This window comes from Macrotis lagotis, chromosome X (genome assembly GCF_037893015.1).
Source record: "Macrotis lagotis isolate mMagLag1 chromosome X, bilby.v1.9.chrom.fasta, whole genome shotgun sequence".
Classification (NCBI taxonomy): Eukaryota; Metazoa; Chordata; class Mammalia; order Peramelemorphia; family Peramelidae; genus Macrotis; species Macrotis lagotis.
Genome location: NC_133666.1, coordinates 286,871,131 through 286,891,205, shown reverse-complemented (window position 1 = coordinate 286,891,205; position 20,075 = coordinate 286,871,131). Strand labels below are relative to the sequence as shown.

The 20,075-nt window shown below is 33.0% G+C and overlaps 1 protein-coding gene across 6 annotated transcripts in view; it reads left to right on the top strand.

The window, feature by feature from the left end:
• NIPBL (NIPBL cohesin loading factor) overlaps window positions 1–20,075 on the top strand; it is a 250,516-nt gene that overhangs the window by 123,645 nt on the left and 106,796 nt on the right. For all 6 annotated transcript variants that reach the window (XM_074201749.1, XM_074201753.1, XM_074201750.1 and 3 more), the window contains 6 exons: window positions 3,999–4,164; window positions 7,509–7,636; window positions 9,395–9,494; window positions 10,403–10,554; window positions 18,134–18,294; window positions 19,198–19,294. In XM_074201749.1, the coding sequence (XP_074057850.1) occupies window positions 3,999–4,164; window positions 7,509–7,636; window positions 9,395–9,494; window positions 10,403–10,554; window positions 18,134–18,294; window positions 19,198–19,294 (804 nt within the window). The remainder of the gene's footprint in view (window positions 1–3,998; window positions 4,165–7,508; window positions 7,637–9,394; window positions 9,495–10,402; window positions 10,555–18,133; window positions 18,295–19,197; window positions 19,295–20,075) is intronic.

Below are 20,075 nucleotides of genomic sequence, written 5' to 3'. Positions count from 1 at the left end.
GTGATTTTATCATTGGAGGGAACTCCCAGAGAGAAGCTCCCCCTACCAATAAAAATTGATAACTCCTTTCATGTTTTTGCTATAAGAGAATTGCCTGGGGTTTTGAGAGGTGGCTGTCCTTGAGGCAGAGCCAGTATTTGTAAGGCACAAGACCAACTCTGTATCCACAATGCTTTTCTTTCCTAATAAATACAGATGTAGAATACGGAATTAATTTACTAAATATAAATGTAAATATGCTACATTAGTTTACAAAATATAGCAATATATTTTTAAAATTAAAAGGTCAAAGTCCAAGATTGAATATAATCTTTGCCACCATCTATCTCTTTGATTGTGTGTTAGTCACTTAACTTCTGCTAGGCAAATGTAATATAAAGGAACTGGAGTAAATGATCTTGTAGCTCTGATTCATATGAAATCTTTATTGTGATTAACATCTTTAAAATAATAAAATGTTCATGTGGAGGAAAGATTAAATTTATTCTCTCGGTTTCATAGAGTAATATTAATATTATTGGGTTGAAAAAGAAATAACTAGCTTTCAATTCAGTAGAAGAAGAAAAAATAACATTAGAGCTGTCTGGAAATGGAAGCAACTGTTTTGACTTCATTGGAGTTATTACATGATATTATAGTGACTTCTAGGTTTCTATCCTCAATTCTTCTTTTGGAGGAAATGCAGGTTGACCACTGTTCAAGGATATTATAAATGTGATACATGACTCAGGTAGAAGTTGGCATAAATAGCCAATAAAGAGCCTCACAACTTTTAAGATACTGTATTATGCACAGAGTGAGTGCTCAACTTTTATTGGAACAGAGGGGTATGTGTTGAAGAGAAGCATTGATTTCATTAGCATAGAGAACTCCCAGTAAGTAACTTCCCTCTTCCCTGAGGCACTGAGAGTAAGTACTTTGCTTAGGGTAACATACCTAAGGAATATATGTGAAAGATAGGACTTAAAACTTCATATTACATGGAACTAAAAACACCTGTTTGCCTGATATTCCCTACACAAAAATGTGTGACATATTTAAGTATTTCATCCAGCTGACTTCAACTTTCATCTTCAGCTGTATTTTTCCTTTCACACATTGTCTCCTCTAGACATACTGGTCACTAGTGCTGAAACCTATGTCAAATTAGCATTTCAAGGCCTGTGAGCCTCTTGAACAGTTTTTGTATGTATATTTTTTGTTTTGTTTTAGGGAAATTAGATTAGCTCAGTTCTTGATAAACCCTAGTTGACTGCCTGAACAAGCATTTATTAACAAAAGGCAAAAGCCTTTTCTTCCCTTAAGGAGTTCAGCCTAACTGGAGAGACATCATATATAAACATGATATATTAAAAATTAGAGATGATCATATCTATGTAGCTTGGTGGCACAGTGGATAGATAATTGGTCTTGGAGTCAGAAAGACTTGAATTCAAATGTGGCCCAGACACCCAGCCATGTGACCTTGGGCAAGTCACTTAACTCCACTGCCTTGCAAAAGACAAAACAAACAGAAAAAGTGCATCTGGTCCAATCTCCTTGTTTTAATAGACATTTACTTGAATTTTGTTTGTTGTTGAACTGAATTAATCATTTCAAAGCAGAATTTTTACCAGATTTGCAAGACTTGTTCAACATCAGAACAACTATCACATAATACAACATTCTTCACTGGTATTTTAATTCATGTAGGGAACTCCCAGTGATGCTGATTAACAAGTATTCTGCAACTTTATTGTCTTTCAAGAGTTTTCTGAGGCACTAAGAAGGATTCATAAATTGTTATTCAGGTCGGCTCTCTTTTTAACTACATCATTCTGCAATATGTCAACCAAAAAAGCCCACCGAATATAAATGACAATAGCAATAAATATAGGAAAGGCCTTTAATAAAATCCAATATTCACACCTGATAACATACTAAAAATAATTGAAGATATATGTATATGTATGCATCTATGTATATATTTCTTAAGCAAATTTAAAAATATGTACCTGAAGTCAAAAGCCAACATTATTTATAATGTTGAAACAAATTTCTATAAAAAAAGAACAAAACCATTACCTCAACCACTTCTTTTGTTTTTGTTTACCAGTAACTCAATTTTATTTTCCTCCCTCCCACTTCCCTTTATGAGAAGGCAAGAAAAACAGAACATCTAACATGTATCTTCATGCAAAACAAATTTTCACATTGATGAAGTCTCCCACCCACCCCACTTCCCCCCAAAAAAGATTGAAAGAGAAAAAAATATGCTTCAGTCTTTCATTCAAAGACCATCACCTCTCTTAACTGGAAGTGGATGGCATATTTCCTCTTTGAAACCTTTGGAAGTATGAATGTTCATTGTATTGATCAGTTATTAAATCTTTCACAATTGATTGTCTTTACAATATTGCTGTTATTGTGTAAATCATTCTGCTGGCTCTGATCACTTCACTTTATAACATTTCATACAAGTCTTCCCAGCTTTGGTTTTTTAAGTCATCCCCTTTATCATTTCTTGTATCACAGTATTATTCTATGACATTCATAGACCATAACTTTTTCAGCTACTCCCCAATTAATGGGCAGTTTACATTTCTTTGCCACCACAGAAAGAGTGACTGTAAATGTTTTTATACATATAGATCCTCTTTTTCTTTCTCTGATGTCTGTGGTATAGTTTTAGTAGCATTTTATCATTTATTTTTAACTCATAGTTTTGGAACACCTAGCAATTATAATAAGAAAAGAAAAGAAAAAGATAAAAGCTGGAAATGAAAAGTCATAATTTATTTTGCAAGTAGAATAGATTAGAAATAGAAAACTCATCTACCTAATCAAACCTTGAGACATTTAAATGCAGAAAAGATCTCATACAAATCATTGACATCTTAAATACATGTAGTAGAGGTCATGAAAATATCACAAAAAGAAATTTCAATTTTACATTAAAAATAAAAACTAAATATTTAGGAATTAGCTTCTATATATATTTGAGAAACAAAAGCAATTGGTAGAGTTACTGAGAAGTTGGTTAAATGAATTCAATGTTAGTATTTTAAACTGATACAATATCTAGTAGTACTTTTCAAAAAGTAATCCTATCCATTGACTTATTATTTCCTTTAATTGACTTATTATTTCCCTTATTCAGAATATTCTGCATGTGCTGTAAAATAAAAGAGAAGGAAAGAACTTTATGTTAAAGAATATTTGCATCAGCATTAGCAACTTGAATGTCCAATAAGAGAATTTTTTAAAGCTGTACATTTATATATTGCAGTATTATAATACAATTAATATTGATACTTATGAAGGAACCTAATTAAGACTAGCAAGTCTTTTATAACCAGAGAGACTGAGTACATAAAATTGAAAGTGAATGAAGGTTAAAATATAAGGGAGTTGGGGGAGAGGGCACTTTTGGAGACTCAGTAACTGAAAAGTTTTTATATAATTTTTATATACTGAATTTAATTTATTTAAATGTACATACTTAAAAATTAAGTTTGGTTTTATTCATGGTTTATATAGTAAAGGTATCATTTTATCAAATCTACAAGTTGATCTGTGGTCTTATTAGTGTGGGTATTAGACTACTATACAGATCCCAATCCATCCACATGTGACTCTTGTTCATGTTCTTCCTCATGTTAGACCCAGCTCCACCCTATATGCTAGGGAACTTCCTTGATTTTTTTTTCTTCTAAAAATGCAGGAATGACAATGGAGCATTTTACCTCCACTTTTGCAACCAGACCAGCTTATCTTTTGTGTCTTTAATGGGATCTTGTATCATCTCTTCAATTCTCTTTGTTAGTGTTTTATTGCTAGCCCTCTTTTAACTAGCCTCTCATCTATCTCTCATAGCCTTGGGCAATTCTCAATTTAAATTCTTGGGAGATGAAGTTAATCATTTACTTCAAAAGAAATTGCCAAGTTCCCTTAAAAAAATATATTTAGTATTTTTTACGTTGGATAAATTTCTGATATTCTATTTTTATCCCAAATAGTCTTGAATCAGTTGCCTCTTCCATCTCCTTTACCTGCTACAACTACAAAGAGTCTTCTGTTTAATGGACGAATAGCAGAAGAGGTAAACTGCCTTTTGGCCTGTAGGGATGAAACTTTGGTTTCACAGCTTGTTCACACCCTGAACCAGGTGTCAACAGACCACATGTAAGTACTATCTACCTTTATACCAAAAAGTAAATAAAGTTCAGGCTTTTTTTTTTTACTCATATAATTTATATTGAACATTTTTACCTTTCTTTGACTTATCAGTCCTTAAAATATAGTCATTGTTAAGGGGGTTATTATGTGAGTAACAAAGTTGCAATAGAAGAGGATGAAATTGAATTAGGTACAGTTATTTTGATAGCGATTTTATTTTTGGAATTCTACTTGGATCAGTCTTAACTCCCCAGTTTGTCTAGAGTTCTTCATGAGTATTACTGTCTCTTTTATATTGATGCTGAAGGTATTAGAATACTATAGTGGTTGGGCTATATTACTAGCTTTGAAAAGGTGGAGTTGAGGAGACTGTTTCCATGTTTAAAATTAGGTGTGTGTAATATCAGACGGAACTCAAGCTAGTTTCATGAACAGCTTACACAAATTGAGGTATCCCTAAACATCTAGGATCATAGATTTTGATTTGAACAGCTCTTAGAGGTCATTTAATCTCACTCCTTATAATACAGGTAAGGAAACAGAGTCCTTAGGAGACAAATGGTTGTGATAAAGTCACAAGGGTAGTAAGCAGCAAAACTGGAAAATTAACCCAAATCTTTGGATTTCAAATGCAGTGCTTCCCTCCCCTCTCTCTCCACCTCCTTCCAACTATACTACTGTCATGTATGGGATACTCTGAATAGATTTTGCAGAAACTGGCTTTTAAAAAATGATATTGTCTAAAAATATGTAAATTTCAATGTAATTTATTTTGAAGTTCTTTCATATTCTCAGAATTTGATAACAAACAAAATTACTATGTATAGGTGGTCTTGCTTTTAGATGCAAATCATTCCTGGAGAAAACATATTCAGGTGAATCATTCTAAGGCTAAAAACACTGTCACTGGGAATAATATTTTTTGTGGATATAAGGAACTATTAAATCTATTGACAATGAAGCTACTCCACTGATTTAGTTCTGCTAACTATAAAGTAGTCCATTTCTGTAACCACTTAAACCAGTCTTTCTGCCTCCACTCTTTCCTTTCCAGTTCACAAGTAAATGTCAGATTTGTCTCTTTTGCCTACTAAATGAATTCTATTTTATTATTCCAGAAATTTCTTATTATCCTTGTCTTCAACAGTCTGACCCCAGCCCATCTGTCCACCCCCTTCATTTGCTCTATGTTTTATCTTTGCTTTTGTGCTGTTATTCATAGACTTATGCCTTGCCCTAACTATGTTCAGAGACTAATTTAGGTGCTGCTTCACCCCTGAAGTCTTTTATGATACCCTCAGTTAAAAGTGTTTACTTGTTGAAATTTCTCATATCACTTCTGCGCCTCTTCTTTTTACTTCAAATGAAGAGCGTGCTGGATTTAGAGCTGGGAATGAATTTAAAGAAATAACCTAATCTGGTTCTCTTATTTTCTGGTTCAGTTAAAGTGAGACCCAGAAAGCAACTTTCCAAAGTTTAAGACAATAAGTGTTCATTAAGGATTCAGCCCCTAACTAAACTCTGTGAATACACTTGAACACAAAGAAAATCAGTCATTTCCCTCAAGAAGCTTAATGGGATAGGATAACTCAGAAAAGGAAACTGAAAAGCAGGATATCACCGGAAGATACTTGGGAGATTACTGGAGAGAATACCAGAGAGAAACAAAGATGTAATAGGCCTGATCTGTGAGAAACAGGTCATGGAGCATACTCTTGGCTTTTCCTGTGGAGAAGACTTATAAAAGCATCCAGTTTTCAGCAGTGGAACCCACAAAATAAGCACGTTCACATAGGGAGTAGTTGGGGGGAGTCATCATTTAAATTCAACTCCTGTGATTCTACATCCAGTCTTCTTTCTACAATAGCCATGCTTCCTTAACTCTTAATTATTTAAGTTCTTGTTTTACGTTCCCCAGGTCTTCCAGTGGTTGCCTCCTTGAGGATGGCAGGTTTTTTTTTAATTAACTAGCACAGTCCATTACACATAGCATCTGCTTTACAATTGTTTGTTGACTAATTTAGTGGAATTTTTCTACCTTTACTTTTTGTTTTATTGCATTACTGCATGTCAGAATATTCTTGAAGAATAGATTTTCACTTTATTGTGATGCAATTTAACTTACTAGCTCTAGGAATGCATAATTTATCTAAATGCATTGACTTTTTAAATCAGTCAATAGCAATATCAAGTGAATACAGCATTGAAATTGAAAATATAGAAAAAATAACATTTACGAAGATAATTTTCATTCCTATTTTCAGATTTATTTTCAGTGAGTAGTACTATGCTTGATCATTTGATATCTGAATTACCTCAGTTGACCTTCAGTTTGGTGTATAGATACAAGTTAGGGAAATTGAACCACTTATGTACTCTGTGTGAGATCAAAAGTACTAGTGGCTGTGATACAATAACATATGTATGATATATTATAGTTAGAAAACATTTCCATAGAGGGCGGCTAGATGGTGCAGTGGATAGAGCACCGGCCCTGGAGTCAGGAGGAACTGAGTTCAAGCTTGGCTTCAGACACTTAATAATTACCTAGCTGTGTGACTTCAGGCAAGTCACTTAACCTCACTGCCTGACAAAGAAAAACAAAACATTTTCATAGCCTTAGAACAACCTTTTGAGGTTGTTAATTTCTTATTATTTCTATCCCTATTCTATAGTTGGGAAATCTGTAGCTCAAAGAACTTCAGTAACTCCTGCAATGTCAACAAAGATACCAAATGGTGAAGGCAAGACAATAGAACCAAGTATGATGAATCTAAATATCATGCTTTTTCCATCCTATCATGGTCACATCTGTGTGGTGTTAATGAAAAGAACTCTGGTCTTGCAGTGAGGAAAACATGAGTTCAAATTCTGCCTCAATCACTTAACTAGCTTTATGACCCTGGACAAATCTTTCAACCTCAGTTCCCTTATCTGTAAAATGGCACCTACCTCACAGGTTGATCAGTTTGAGATAGTATGATTTACTTAGTTGAAGAATAAGGAGTAAAAAGTTCAATCCAGAGGCAAATAGTAATTTTTGAGTTGTTTTCCTTTCTGTATCTTTCATTAGGGTTAATTGAAAGCTGAGCTTATTTATCTTCTACTTTATATTTTAAAAATGCAAGGTTCTCTAGATAATTATGTAATCCTTAGGGAATCATTTTGCCTTCTTGATTGTTATCTTCACTTAGATCTCCATTCCTAGAATCCATACTTTATGAAAATCTATATGATTAATAATTTTTTACTCTTCCAAGTTTTATTGACTGATATAGAGTAATGGAATTTTTATAATTTAGGACATGTTTAATTGCTTACTTATATACTGTTTATTTCTTTAATGCTAGAGAGTTGAAAGATAATCTTGGTAGTGATGATCCAGAAGGAGACATACCAGTCTTGCTGCAGTCTGTCCTGGCAAGGAATCCTAATGTTTTCAGGGAGAAAAGCATGCAGAATAGATACGTACAAAGTGGTGAGAGTATTTTCCTATTACATTTCAAAATGTTTTTCTGCATAGTTCTTCAAATACCAGAATGTATATTACCTGTTGTAAATATGTGTCTCTTTTTCTTAATAATATATATAGTTTGTCATTTACCTAGTTTGACTTTAATAATTCCTCAAACCAGACCATAACTGAAGCTGCATGAATGTTAGTCATTTAATAATAATACCCTTTCAGGTTTGTGTGGTGCTAAGATTTCATTCAAGTCACATAAAGCTAAGAGAATATCATTGAATTTTTTGAAGTCTTTTGAGAATTTTGTACTTTGACACAATTATAAACTTTGGGATTTTATTTATCCTTTTATTCTAAGTTCCTGCTTTCTCTAAAAGTTCCATTTTGTTGTTTCAGTATATAAACTAGAAAGTGCTTTCCCCTAGATCCATAATGCTGTACTCCCTAATATTTAATAATTACTAAGGTACAAAATACAAAGCCATTTATATTTGGTGGAGAATATAGATTTGTAAAAAGTGTGTAGCTTCCATTAGGTCTGGAAATGATTTAGAAGAGTTAAAAACAAGAAATTAAAGGGAGAGGAGGAAGCTGAAAAGAATTTGAAAGTATATCATAGGGGGCAGCTAGGTGGCGCAGTGGATAAAGCACCGGCCCTGGAGTCAGGAGTACCTGGATTCAAATCTGGTCTCAGACACTTAATAATTACCTAGCTGTGTGGCCTTGGGCAAGCCACTTAACCCCATTTGCCTTGCAAAACACAAAAAAACCAAAAAAAGTAGATCATAAACTCTTTCAAATTTTTAATTGACAAGTTTCACTTTAACTGTTAAAGTTACCAGAAACTGAACTTTGCTTCATTCCATATGAATAGCTGACACTTGTGACATTTCAAGATTTGTTTGCCTATATTGTCTCTCTTTGATTCCCACAAGAATCCTTTTATATACATCTTACAAGCATTGTTAACTTTATCTTGCAGATGAGGAAGCTGAGGCTGAGAGAGGTTAAGTAGTTTGCCTAGAGTCACACAGCAGGTGTATGATGTGACATTTAAACCCATGTCTTCCTGGCTCCAAATCAAGCACTCTTATCTGCTATACCATCCAGCTTCTGTGTAGCAAAATGTCATATGTGTAACAGTTGAAAGAGCTTACATTATTTGGTCCCCAGAACAGAAGTCAAGGATTAGGGAATGGATTTAATAACAGTCTTCAGATATCTGTTATGTGGAAGGGGAAGTATACTTATTTTGTGCTGCTCTAGAGAGCAGAACCAGGATAGCTATTAAGTAGAAATTATAGGCAGGCAGCATAATGTATGAGGAGAACTCTCTAGTATTATAGTGTACTGTTTTATAAAGTAAGAAGTTCCTTATCACTAAAAGTATTCAAGCAGAGACTACAAGACCATCTGTCAAGGATAACATAGATAGAAAATACTGCAATGGCTCAAAATTAAGTCCAAGTGACTATTAATACTGAGGTCCTTCCTAAATCTGTGATTGTGTGGATTATAATATTCAAACTGTATAAAGTCTGCAGTTTTGTTTCTGTAATTGTATAATGAAAAGATTTTATATAAACTTTTATATACTTATAAACTTTTCTGTCAAGTTTACAGTGATGAAAAGAGCAGAAAGGAAGACAGTGTTTTGAAAATTAGGACTTTTGAATATTTGTGGGAAAAAAATGCTCGAGTTTGAATGGTTAAAAGATGGTGTAACCATTACAAAAAATTAATACAATAATATTTTTGTATGTTATATAGGAATGATGATGTCCCAGTATAAACTTTCTCAAAATTCCATGCACAGTAGTCCTGCATCTTCCAATTATCAACAAACCACTATCTCACATAGCCCTTCCAGGTAATATGTATAATTATTAAGCATGGCTTTTACTTTGGACATCTCACTATGTTTTCTATTAAAAAATTTCTATTTGGGGATAAAACAGTTACTTTAGCTCTATAGTAGTTTTAGAATTTATTATTTCAAAGCATTTTACATCTCAGTTTCATTAGCAGAAGGTTAGCCACCAGATGATGAATTATTTTTAACTATATCAACTCATTAAGGCCATGTACTGCAGTTTAGAGTTGAAGTCAAATTCTTGACCTGCAGGTAACAGGCAAAACCCTCCCTGTCTCCATCCCAGTACATCTGTAACCAGATTGAAATGTACTTGGAAAATATTTTAAAAAGCAAATAAGAATAAAATATAATATTAAAAATGTTAGTTTGTGATTTTCTAAGTCAGTATGAAGTCTGGTACTCTATTTCAGTTGATACCATTCATGAAGAGGAGTTGCTCTCCATGTTGATCAAGTAGACCCACTCTTGAAAGCACTGATATTAAGAGGAAACTTGTAAATATTTCATTAAAGATTTGTATAGAGAGAAAAACATGAAATAGTCCTATCATTACTTTGACTAAAAGTTGAATTGAAATCATTTTAATCATTAAATTCAGGGAAAAGGAAAAAAGTTTTGCTATTTTAAACTAAATTATAAAAAAGTACATAGGATATAAGTATATTTTAACAAGAATTACTTTAACTGAGCGATCACAACTTTTGTAATTGATCTAATTACTACTTTTAACTCTTAAAGTAAGGGATTCTAAACCTGTTGCATGTTACTGTAAGAGTCTTAAGTTTCCATAATTCTGTATGGTACAAATGTACTTTGGAGAATTTTGTGAAAATAAAATTTCAAGGAATGAAATAATTAATTGCATCTCCTCATATAATTTTCATTTGATTTTGGGGTTTTAGCCGATTTGTGCCCCCACAGACAAGCTCTGGGAACAGATATATGGCACAACCAAACAGCCCAGTGCCTAGTCCATATGCCCCACAGAGCCCTGCAGGATACATGCCATACTCACATCCTCCAAGTTACACACCACATCCACAGATGCAGCAAGGTAAGATTGTTGGACATTTCTTTACTGAGGATGTTACAGAACCTGATGGTGTGCTTTTCAGATTAGCTACTCACTTTGGTATTCTCAAAAATTTTATTAAGATGCTAACAAAGATATCTGACTGTTATACAAATTAATTATAACTAATCACTTTTTAAAAAGCTGTATCAAAAGCTTTTATAGTCTTGAAGCAAAAATTTAAGCTTGTTATTGTACAGCTAATTTCTCATAAGGCACATTTACTCCAAAGAACTGTTTAAAAAAAACAACAAAATGTCTAAGAAAATGTATGTTTTTCTTATTATTAAATAAAGCTTTTGTTTATTATTTAAAAGTTAGTGTGGTATAATATAAAAAGCACAGTCCAAGAGTCCAAAAACAAAAGTCCTACTCCTGATTCCATTAATAACTGACCATCAGCAAAACATTTAATTTTTCTCTTCTCTGTTTCCTTCTCTTTAAATTCATAATGTTAAATTTTAAGGTTTCTTCTAACTCTATGATTTTATGTTCAGGAAAAAATGGGTGACTGTTTCTTTAACAAAGAAGTGGACTGTGTTAAAAAAATTCATTCTAAATTTGCTTGTATTTACACATTCTAATAGTTTTGAAATCAAACAATAACCAGCTTAACAGAAGTTGAGAATACATCCATAACTTACTTCATTCCAGTTCCTTTAATAGTTTAAAGTTATTCTATGTAGTCTAGTAATAATCAAAATGGAGGGGGAAATGGTTTAGGTAAGTAAACAAGCTTTATAATAACAAGGTATCAGTTATTTGTAACACATTTCAAACTAAGTTCAGCTGAAAATAGTTATGGAAATTTTAAGATATTCCTGTCATAAATTTTCTAAACAATGTGATAAGATTGTAATTGGAACTTTTGAAAACTGTACCAGACTTTTATTTGAAACATGTTTGTCTGATTTGTTACTGCTCCATGGAGATTTTTCAGCTTTCATTGAAATATATGTGATACACTTTAACAAAAATACTTATGTGATTCTCTAGGATTAAATTTGCTTTTATGAAAATTATTATTAAAAACAATTTATTATTGTTTCCTAGGTCTTATGGTCTCCACACTTTTATTTGCGCACTTCTATCAGTTATAAAAAAGTCAAGCATGTACCTCCAACAAATATATTATTTATTTTTAATTTATTATATATATTATTACTATATGAATAATTATGTACATTATAAAACTTAAAATATAAATTTACATGATAAACTGAAGATGAAATATTTGTTGCTAGAGTCAGTAGGGGGTCACTACAATTTATTGAGTTAGGAATTAACATAGTCCAACCTGGGCTTTAGGCATATCAATTCAACAGTGATATGGAAAATGGATTGATTGGGAAAAGGTAAAACTAGGAGCCAAATTAGGGCGCTATTGTAGAAGTCCAGGTTACAACTGATGAGGCCCTCTAAGAGAATGGGGTGGATGCAGGAGATGACTGGAGGGTAGAATCAATAACTGATTGGCTGTGTGGAGAGAATGAAAGTGAGGAATTGAGAATGGTGTATTGTTAGTAAACCTGGATAACTTTTAAGGATGGGACTACTCTTGAGAAAAATAGAAGTGTGCAGGAAGAGTGAATTTGGGGGAAATAAAATGCAATGAGATATGTAATAGAAATATAGATAACACACATTTCTGGTCATTTTATGTGACAAAAGAAGAAATGGGGCTTCTGGAGCAGGTCTCTTATTCACTCTTCACTCCCCAATACCAAAGCATCTGTTCAGTGGTCCTGAGACCCACAAAGTGATCTAGGTAAGGGGTGATATGTTCAGAGTGTACATTCATACAGTTTTGCTCGAGTAGGTTCTCATTCAGGTTCTCAAAACACAGTTTAAAATAGAGTAGAGGACCCCATATCCAAAAGAGAATTTGGGTGTTTAACTAGGAAATTGGAAAGGAGAAAACTGTAAGAATATTGAATGATATTGGGTGTAAAGGGAAGAGGCAGGGCAGGGTTCAAACCTATCCTTGACTACTCCAGAAATCATGGGATGATTCCCTTCTTCATAACTTCAGATTGGTTATCTCCTCCTTAAGAAATGATCATGGCCCACTGGAGCTTCTGAGTCCCCACTTGAAATACTACTGTCCTAAACAATTACTTGTCATATCCTTCCACTGAGCTTTGTTGCTATTAAACCTGCCCTTCTTTTTTGAAATCCCCTTGTAACAGTTGCCTGAGCTAAATCCGCAAATTATATTCAGCATTTAACCAAGAAGTGGAAAGATATAGATAAAATAAGAAACAGTCCATGCCCTAAATGGTCTTACTTATAGATTAGAATATAAGACTTATGCAGTAATTCTCTAAGTTAAAATAAATGCAAAAGAAAGGTCAGTTTTTAATAAAGGAGAGATTACTTCATGTTGGTGGAACTAGAGAAAGCTTCATGGAAAAGATAAGACATGAAACGGGAAGGAAAGGATTTTATATTTTTGAGATCATTTAATTTATAAACCTCTTGTAAAATGTAACCTGAAGATAAATCTTTTGATAATTAGATCAATACCCCCATGAGTTATACAGTGCTCATTGAGAACTTGGAGAGAGAAGAGCTAGAGGAAATTAGGAGCAGACTAAAGTGATAGGAGAGTGAGTCCTTGGAGAATCACATTGCTGCATAAGTGTGCACAGGTGCTTACTATATCTGGGGAGGGGCAGAGCATTGGAAGAAAGCAGGAAAAGGAGACAAGAAGTGGATGTTTCCACAAAGGATAGAATAATAAATAAAAAAATTTTACCTACCTTGCACTTTTTCCTAGAGTCTTGCCTGTTTCCTCCATTGAGAGAGCAGGTCTAGTTTAATAACTAACATTCCTCAGTTTCTTTGAGTTACACCCAGTACCCTTTGTCTAACCTGACCAGTTGTAGTATTGTAGGTTTGATTTCTGAATATTCTACTTGAGCAAACCACTTAATTTTTATAGGCTTTGTGGTTTCCTCATCTATAAAAGAAGAGTTTAGACCTGTTCAGTCTCTTTTAAGTTCATTTGAGCTCTAAATCTTCTAATTTCAGACTCCTTTATGATCTCAATTCTTCACATAACTTCCCACCTCTTTTACTCAATATTTCTTTTTTTCCTCTTCTTCCAGGCCCTTTTCTAAAAGTTATAGTCTTAGAAGAGTTGCCTTAAACATGATTGGTGGCACATGGATCTCATATGGCCTCTGGGTGTCAGGTCTTCTCACTCCAAGGCCAGTTCTCTGTCCACTTCTCTGTAATTCTAATCATGAATTAAAAATTCTTCTACAACATGGGTGTCCAACCTTCTAGCTCTTCTGAGCCACAATGTCAGGTACATGAAAAAGTCAAGCTGTGTAGGTTAAGGATTGCAAAATTGTGCATGTGTTCACCCTTTCATTCATTTTCCAGTTATGTAGCACAGGCTCTATGAATGAACTTGGAGGGCCACATGCTGACCATAGGTTGAACACACCTATTCTACAAGAACACTTTGTTGAGAAATGGTAAATTTTGTGGTGCCAGTTTAGTATTTTAGGAAAATTAGAAAGAAGTCAGTATGAAATAAATATCAATTGAGGAAGTAGGACTTGAACTAGACCTGTTAGATGGAGAAGGCAAGAAGAGTATGTGCAGAGATATAAGATGGACAAAGAGAATTCATTTATTTTTTAATTTTAATATAATGTCAGACCAAAATAGGAGATTCTGATGAAGGCCAGAAATAAGGTTCATTGAAGCCAGATAATAATGGAGTTTGCTGCTGTTTTTTATCACACACACCCTCTTTATAAAAATGTTTTGAGTGTGCACTGGTAGTATCTTTTATTAACAATGGGGCAGGGAAAGTTTTTTTGCCTTCACTAAATTTTATCAATGATAACATTTTTGGTGAAAGTAATATCACTTAAATATGCTTCATTATTTTTTTAAAATTCTTGTGTATGTCCTGGGGTAAAAGTAAATAATTGTTAGTGATTAAATTATTCAGTTAATTTCATCATTGTACCTCGGTAAGCAGTTAAATTTGTTTTTTAAATATCTTTTTTCATTGAAAGCTACACTAATCAAATAAAGGTTAAAGGTTATAAGAGTAAACATAACAGCATTTCTGCAAGAGTCATGCTTGTGTAGCTGCTCACCAAATGCAAGGGGGGGGAGCAAAAGTAAATTGTCACTGGTTTCAATTCAGCAGAAAGTTTTTTAATACATATCTGTTTAATGGATTTTTTTTTACTTTCCTATTCACATTTAAATATCTTAAATATCTATGCATATATATATATATATATATATATATATATATATATATGTAGATTAGCAAGGAGGCAAGTTTTGCTGGGCAGTAGAGTTCAGGGAGGGGAAGTATTATATATGAGTTTGAAAGGGTAGGTTGTTGAGGACAGTTATTGAAGATTGTTAATTTCCAAATGCCGAAGTTGATATGTAATGCAAGAAGCACTATAGATTCACTGGAATTTATCGAAATGGGAGAGGGGGTTGTCACATGGTCAGACCTGTGCTTTAGAAAAAGTCACTTTGATGAGTAAAAGATGCTTTGTAATTAGGGGACATTTGGGGCATTGAGACATACTTCAGAGGCCATTGCTGTGCACTAGGGAGAGATGCTGGGTGACTAGAGTGGGGAATGTGAGATATATTGTGGAGATAGAAATGACAAATTTTGGTAATTGCTTTGTTATGTTGAATAAGTGAAAGTGAGGAATTAAGGAAGACCCAGTGGTTGCAGACTTGAATAACTGGCAGGACAGTGTTATCCTACATTATAATAGGAAAGGTTTGGAATGCCATGCTTACTAATCCTAAGTCTACTTTGTCCTACCCCAAAACATACAGGGATCTCACCAGTCACTGCTTTGGTGTTCAGAGAAAACTTTAAGCCACTAGAAAGCCAAGATTGAGTTTGTCCTTTGGTAGGAATTTTCCCAATGCATCTGCATAACTATAGTGTCTGGGTTTCAATTAGATTTTAACTCCTTTGAGGGTCCATTGCTGGTTAGAAGAGAAGCTGTTGGAACTCACATAGAGGAGGAAAGAAATGAAATAGTGGAGTATTGGGGAATAATAGGTAATAGATTTCTTTGGGCATTAAATAAGGAAAAGGTCTTGCTGTTATAAGAAAGGGTAGACGTGGTCCTCTCTTTGATTAGTGTTAATTACAGAGACCATATTGGTCTCTCATTTTGAGAGCTCCTTGTTTTGGAGGAAGGGCATGATATTATGGAAATAATATGTAAAATGGGATTTCCTTGTTTTATTTTCATTTTTCTGTCTCTAGTGTATAATATGCATTTAAATATTTTTCCAAATGAATTGATATGATAGTTATATGTCAGGTGGATCGAAAGGTGGAGAATAGAATAAGGGAGTTGCAGTAATAGGTTTGTAAGGTCTTAAAGGCCCAACTCAGGAACTGGACTGAGAATTTGTTTCATAGTCTTTTTAGCTATAGGTAATGCAGATTTTTAAACAGTATAGTTATATCTCCCAAGGAATAAATGTAATATAAAGTAGCAAATGATAGCTAACCAAAGGAAAGATTTAATATAATCTCAGAATATTTGAGATGAGTGAAAACCCTTTAAGCCAAGAATTCTTAACCTGTTCTGTCATATCATTATCCTCTGATAATCTGATAAAGACTATGGCCCCCTTCTTTGAAATCTGTTTTTAAATGCATAAAATAGATAGTAGTACAGAGGAAACCAATGACATCAAAGAACACTTAACAGTTTAAAAAAAAAGTTCCTAGCCCTCAGGTTAAGCATTTCTGCTTTAGGGGAAGAGGACTAGGGAAGACTATGACTGCACCTATAGGCACTTGGTGAATAGGTGGAGCATGTTTATTTTGGAGAAGAGCTAATAGTTAGCCCAGTTCATTTGAATAAACTTTCTTCTCTGAGAGTATAAAGACAAAAGTCCTTCCTGCAAGGAGTATTCTTTCTCCTTTTTGCTTTGTTGAACTACCAATGCACTTTAAAATTCTATTCATGTCACCTCTTTGAGGGACCTTTTCTAAATCTTCTAGTTGTACAGACTCCATAGAATTTCTTACATACCCAAATTCTATTAAATTACCTATGTGTAAATTGAATTTATCTAACTCTGCAATGTCAACCTCATTTAAACTCAGTTTTCTTGAAAGTCTGTAGAGCTGTAAAAATCTCCTACTATATCTCTCTCTACTCAAATCTATGCTCTTTAATTTAGGTTTTAAGAAAATGTATAAGTACTATTAGGAAAAAAAAGAATTAAGAAAAATACATTAACAAGGAGAATGTAGCTATTTTAAATGGATCATGTGTAAGTAATAATTGTTGTAATGATTCTATGGTATATTCTTATGATGGAAAAAGTTTTTACCAAAAGCCTTTAATTAAATTTTGATCTGGAACTACCTGTTTATTAAAATTTTCTACTAACAGTAACTTTAATGAAATGTTATCTAAATAAAAGAAGACATTGTTTCTCTTTAGTGAGTATGTAGAGTTGACAATGAACTTGATATAGTTAGCAGCAAAATAATAATAGAATAACTTTAGATGGAAAGATTTGGCAAGGTGTGATTTCTAGTATTAGATTATAAAGTCATCTAATGCTAGGAATCCTTATAATGTTAAGGAGATGAAACCAACAAGACTTGGCAACATATTGGATATAGGGAGTGCATGACAGTGAAATCTGAAGGAGCAATGAATAAATAAGTTGTGTTGAGTACCTCCTGTATGTAAGCTACTGTGCTAGGCTCAGACACAAAGATGGAAATGAAACAGTTTCTTATTTCAGGGAGTTTACATTCTAATAAAGGAGTTAACGCAAATATAAAGAATACAAAATAAATACAAACTTGTGTCCTAAGTAACTGGCTCCACAGAAAAAGGGAAATTAGGAGAAGGGTTGCGTTTATATGACTTTAATTTATACTGTTATCAAAGTGAATTTTCTTTTCTCTTACTAGAAATTTCTAATGAGGAATCATGGGGTAAAATCAAACATGATTCAATTAACTAGCATCTTATTCCATGGTTAATTATTTTCTATTTTTCAGGTTGTTAAAGTGATGTTCCTTGCTTATGAAATATTATACTGTATTCACAACAAAACCGAACACTAACAAGTCTGGTTAAAGATTCAGCTTCTAATAGAGAAGTTGAAATTGAGTAAGCGGTTTTAGCACTGCAGAGACTATTTTGATTGTTTACATAGTTGATGGTGTGTGTGTGTGTGTGTGTGTGTGTGTGTGTGTGTGTGTGTGTGTGTGTGTGTATATATATATTATTACCATGTCAAAGATAAAATTTTTAATTTTTATATTCCAGCTATAGATTTTAATAAAAAATATTCATTATAATTTTAAAATCCACTGCATTTACAAATCTTTTCAGCTATTTCTTTGAAAATTATGATCGGTTTTTTGCTTTCCCCTTAGTCTGAAAAAGTAAATTAGTTGGTTATTGTTTCTGATGATTGTAATTAATTAAACATTTTCAGTATAATCCAAGTAGTTATAACTTTTTTCTTTCTGAAAATCTATTAACTTTATTATTTTTTCTAATTTCAGCATCAGTATCAAGTCCCATTGTCCCAAGTGGGCTGAGAAACATGCATGATAATAAAGTTTCTGGTCAGTTGTCTGGCAATTCAGCTAATCATCATGCTGATAATCCTAGACATGGCTCAAGTGACGACTACCTACACATGGTGCACAGGCTAAGTAGTGATGTATGTTTTTTAAAAAAGTACTATTTTTAAGGTAAAGGGGTAGTTTTATTATTTTATTATATTACATCATAACCTGGGTTCTAGTCATGATTCAGCAACTAATGAACTGTATGACCTTGGGCAAGTGACTTAATTTCTCTGGGCACAATTTATTGATTGGAGGTAACAACACATGCACTATTTTTAAAACACTATGTTAAGTGCCAGCTGTTTTCATTATTTTCAATAACATCAATAAATAAAGAAGCTGCACTGGAGATTCAGTATTATGTGATGCTATGATTCCTAGGTTGACTTTTGCTTTTACTGCTTTAAGCATATTGAAATTTTGGTATATTAGATAGAACTTTTATATTTAAATTATGTAACAAAACATCTAGCACTTTCTCTTGTCATTTACTGGAGAGTGGTAAGTTTGGTACCCATAAAAGAGGTCAAGAAGAACCAGTCTGGTCATCCTCCACTTTTAACTTTTTTCTGATTGACCTGTCACTTTATGATTAATGATATCTATATGAAATAGTATCTATATTGGGCAGTCTGTGGAAATTTTCTAATGACTTTGAACTTAATAAACTCAGTTCACTTCTTCAGTATCATATTGTTCACATAGACTTTTATGAAACCCATAATTGAAGAAGCCAACCAGAAATAAAGGGAAGCATATTGTGACACCAGTTCATTATTTTTCCTTGCCATGCTTAGCCTATACATTCTTTTTTGAAGCATGAAATACATATTTATGAGCTATTAAAACCAAGAAAAAAACAGGAAGGTGTGAAAAAATTTATAGTTTTTAAATACTGACCCATTCCTTATCAATAAAGTATTGGCATTTAATGTTTTTCCTTTAACATTGCTAAGAAGTCTCTCTTTGACAGACATTTACAATTAATTTTTTAGGATGGAGATTCTTCAACAATGAGGAATGCTGCATCTTTTCCTTTGAGGTCTCCACAGCCAGTGTGCTCCCCAGCTGGAAGTGATGGGACTCCTAAAGGTATTATTGTAATTTTAATTGATCTCCTCAGTTGATTACCTTTAAAATATTACATAACTTTCTCCCTTCAATTGAATGACTTATTCTTTAAGCATTTGATCCTTCAAAATTCTCTACCAGCACTTGGAGTGTTTTAAAGAAATCCATACAGATGTATTATCTTGGAGTTAGTATTTTCTAGATTCTAGGTATTTTAGAAGAAACATTTTAAAAGTGGGGTTTTTTTGCACATTTAAAAAAAATGATTCATTTTATGACCTTGACAGTTGCAGGGAGCAAATGGTGTTTGCTGAGAGTTGCCATTATTAATATTTATAGAAAATTAAACTTTTTGATTTAGTTTCAATCAAAATACAGATATAGCTCTGAAAATAATAGTACAATTGAAACTACAGTTTGTCTCATTGAATCATGCAAATTCGTGAATGTGGTATTTGGGAGAATGTTAATTTTTTTTACTTGATACTACTTGTATTCAAGTACCTTCTCTCGCCCAAAAGTATATGGTCTTACTAGCAATCAGCATGAAAAATGATATTTTCTAGAAGAAATATTAATCATTAAATTGTAATTTTTTAAAACAATAGCAGTAGTGTAATGTCCGTAGTTGAATGATTTTCATCTGTAAGATGGTGATAGATTTAAGTGATAAATTAGCCTAAGATTATTTAAATGTCCAAGGAACATGTTAAAATTTTATTAATTTGTCTTATATGCTCCCTGTATAAATTAAAAGAATTTGATAATCAAAATTATATTATTTGCTTGACTACCCTTAGCA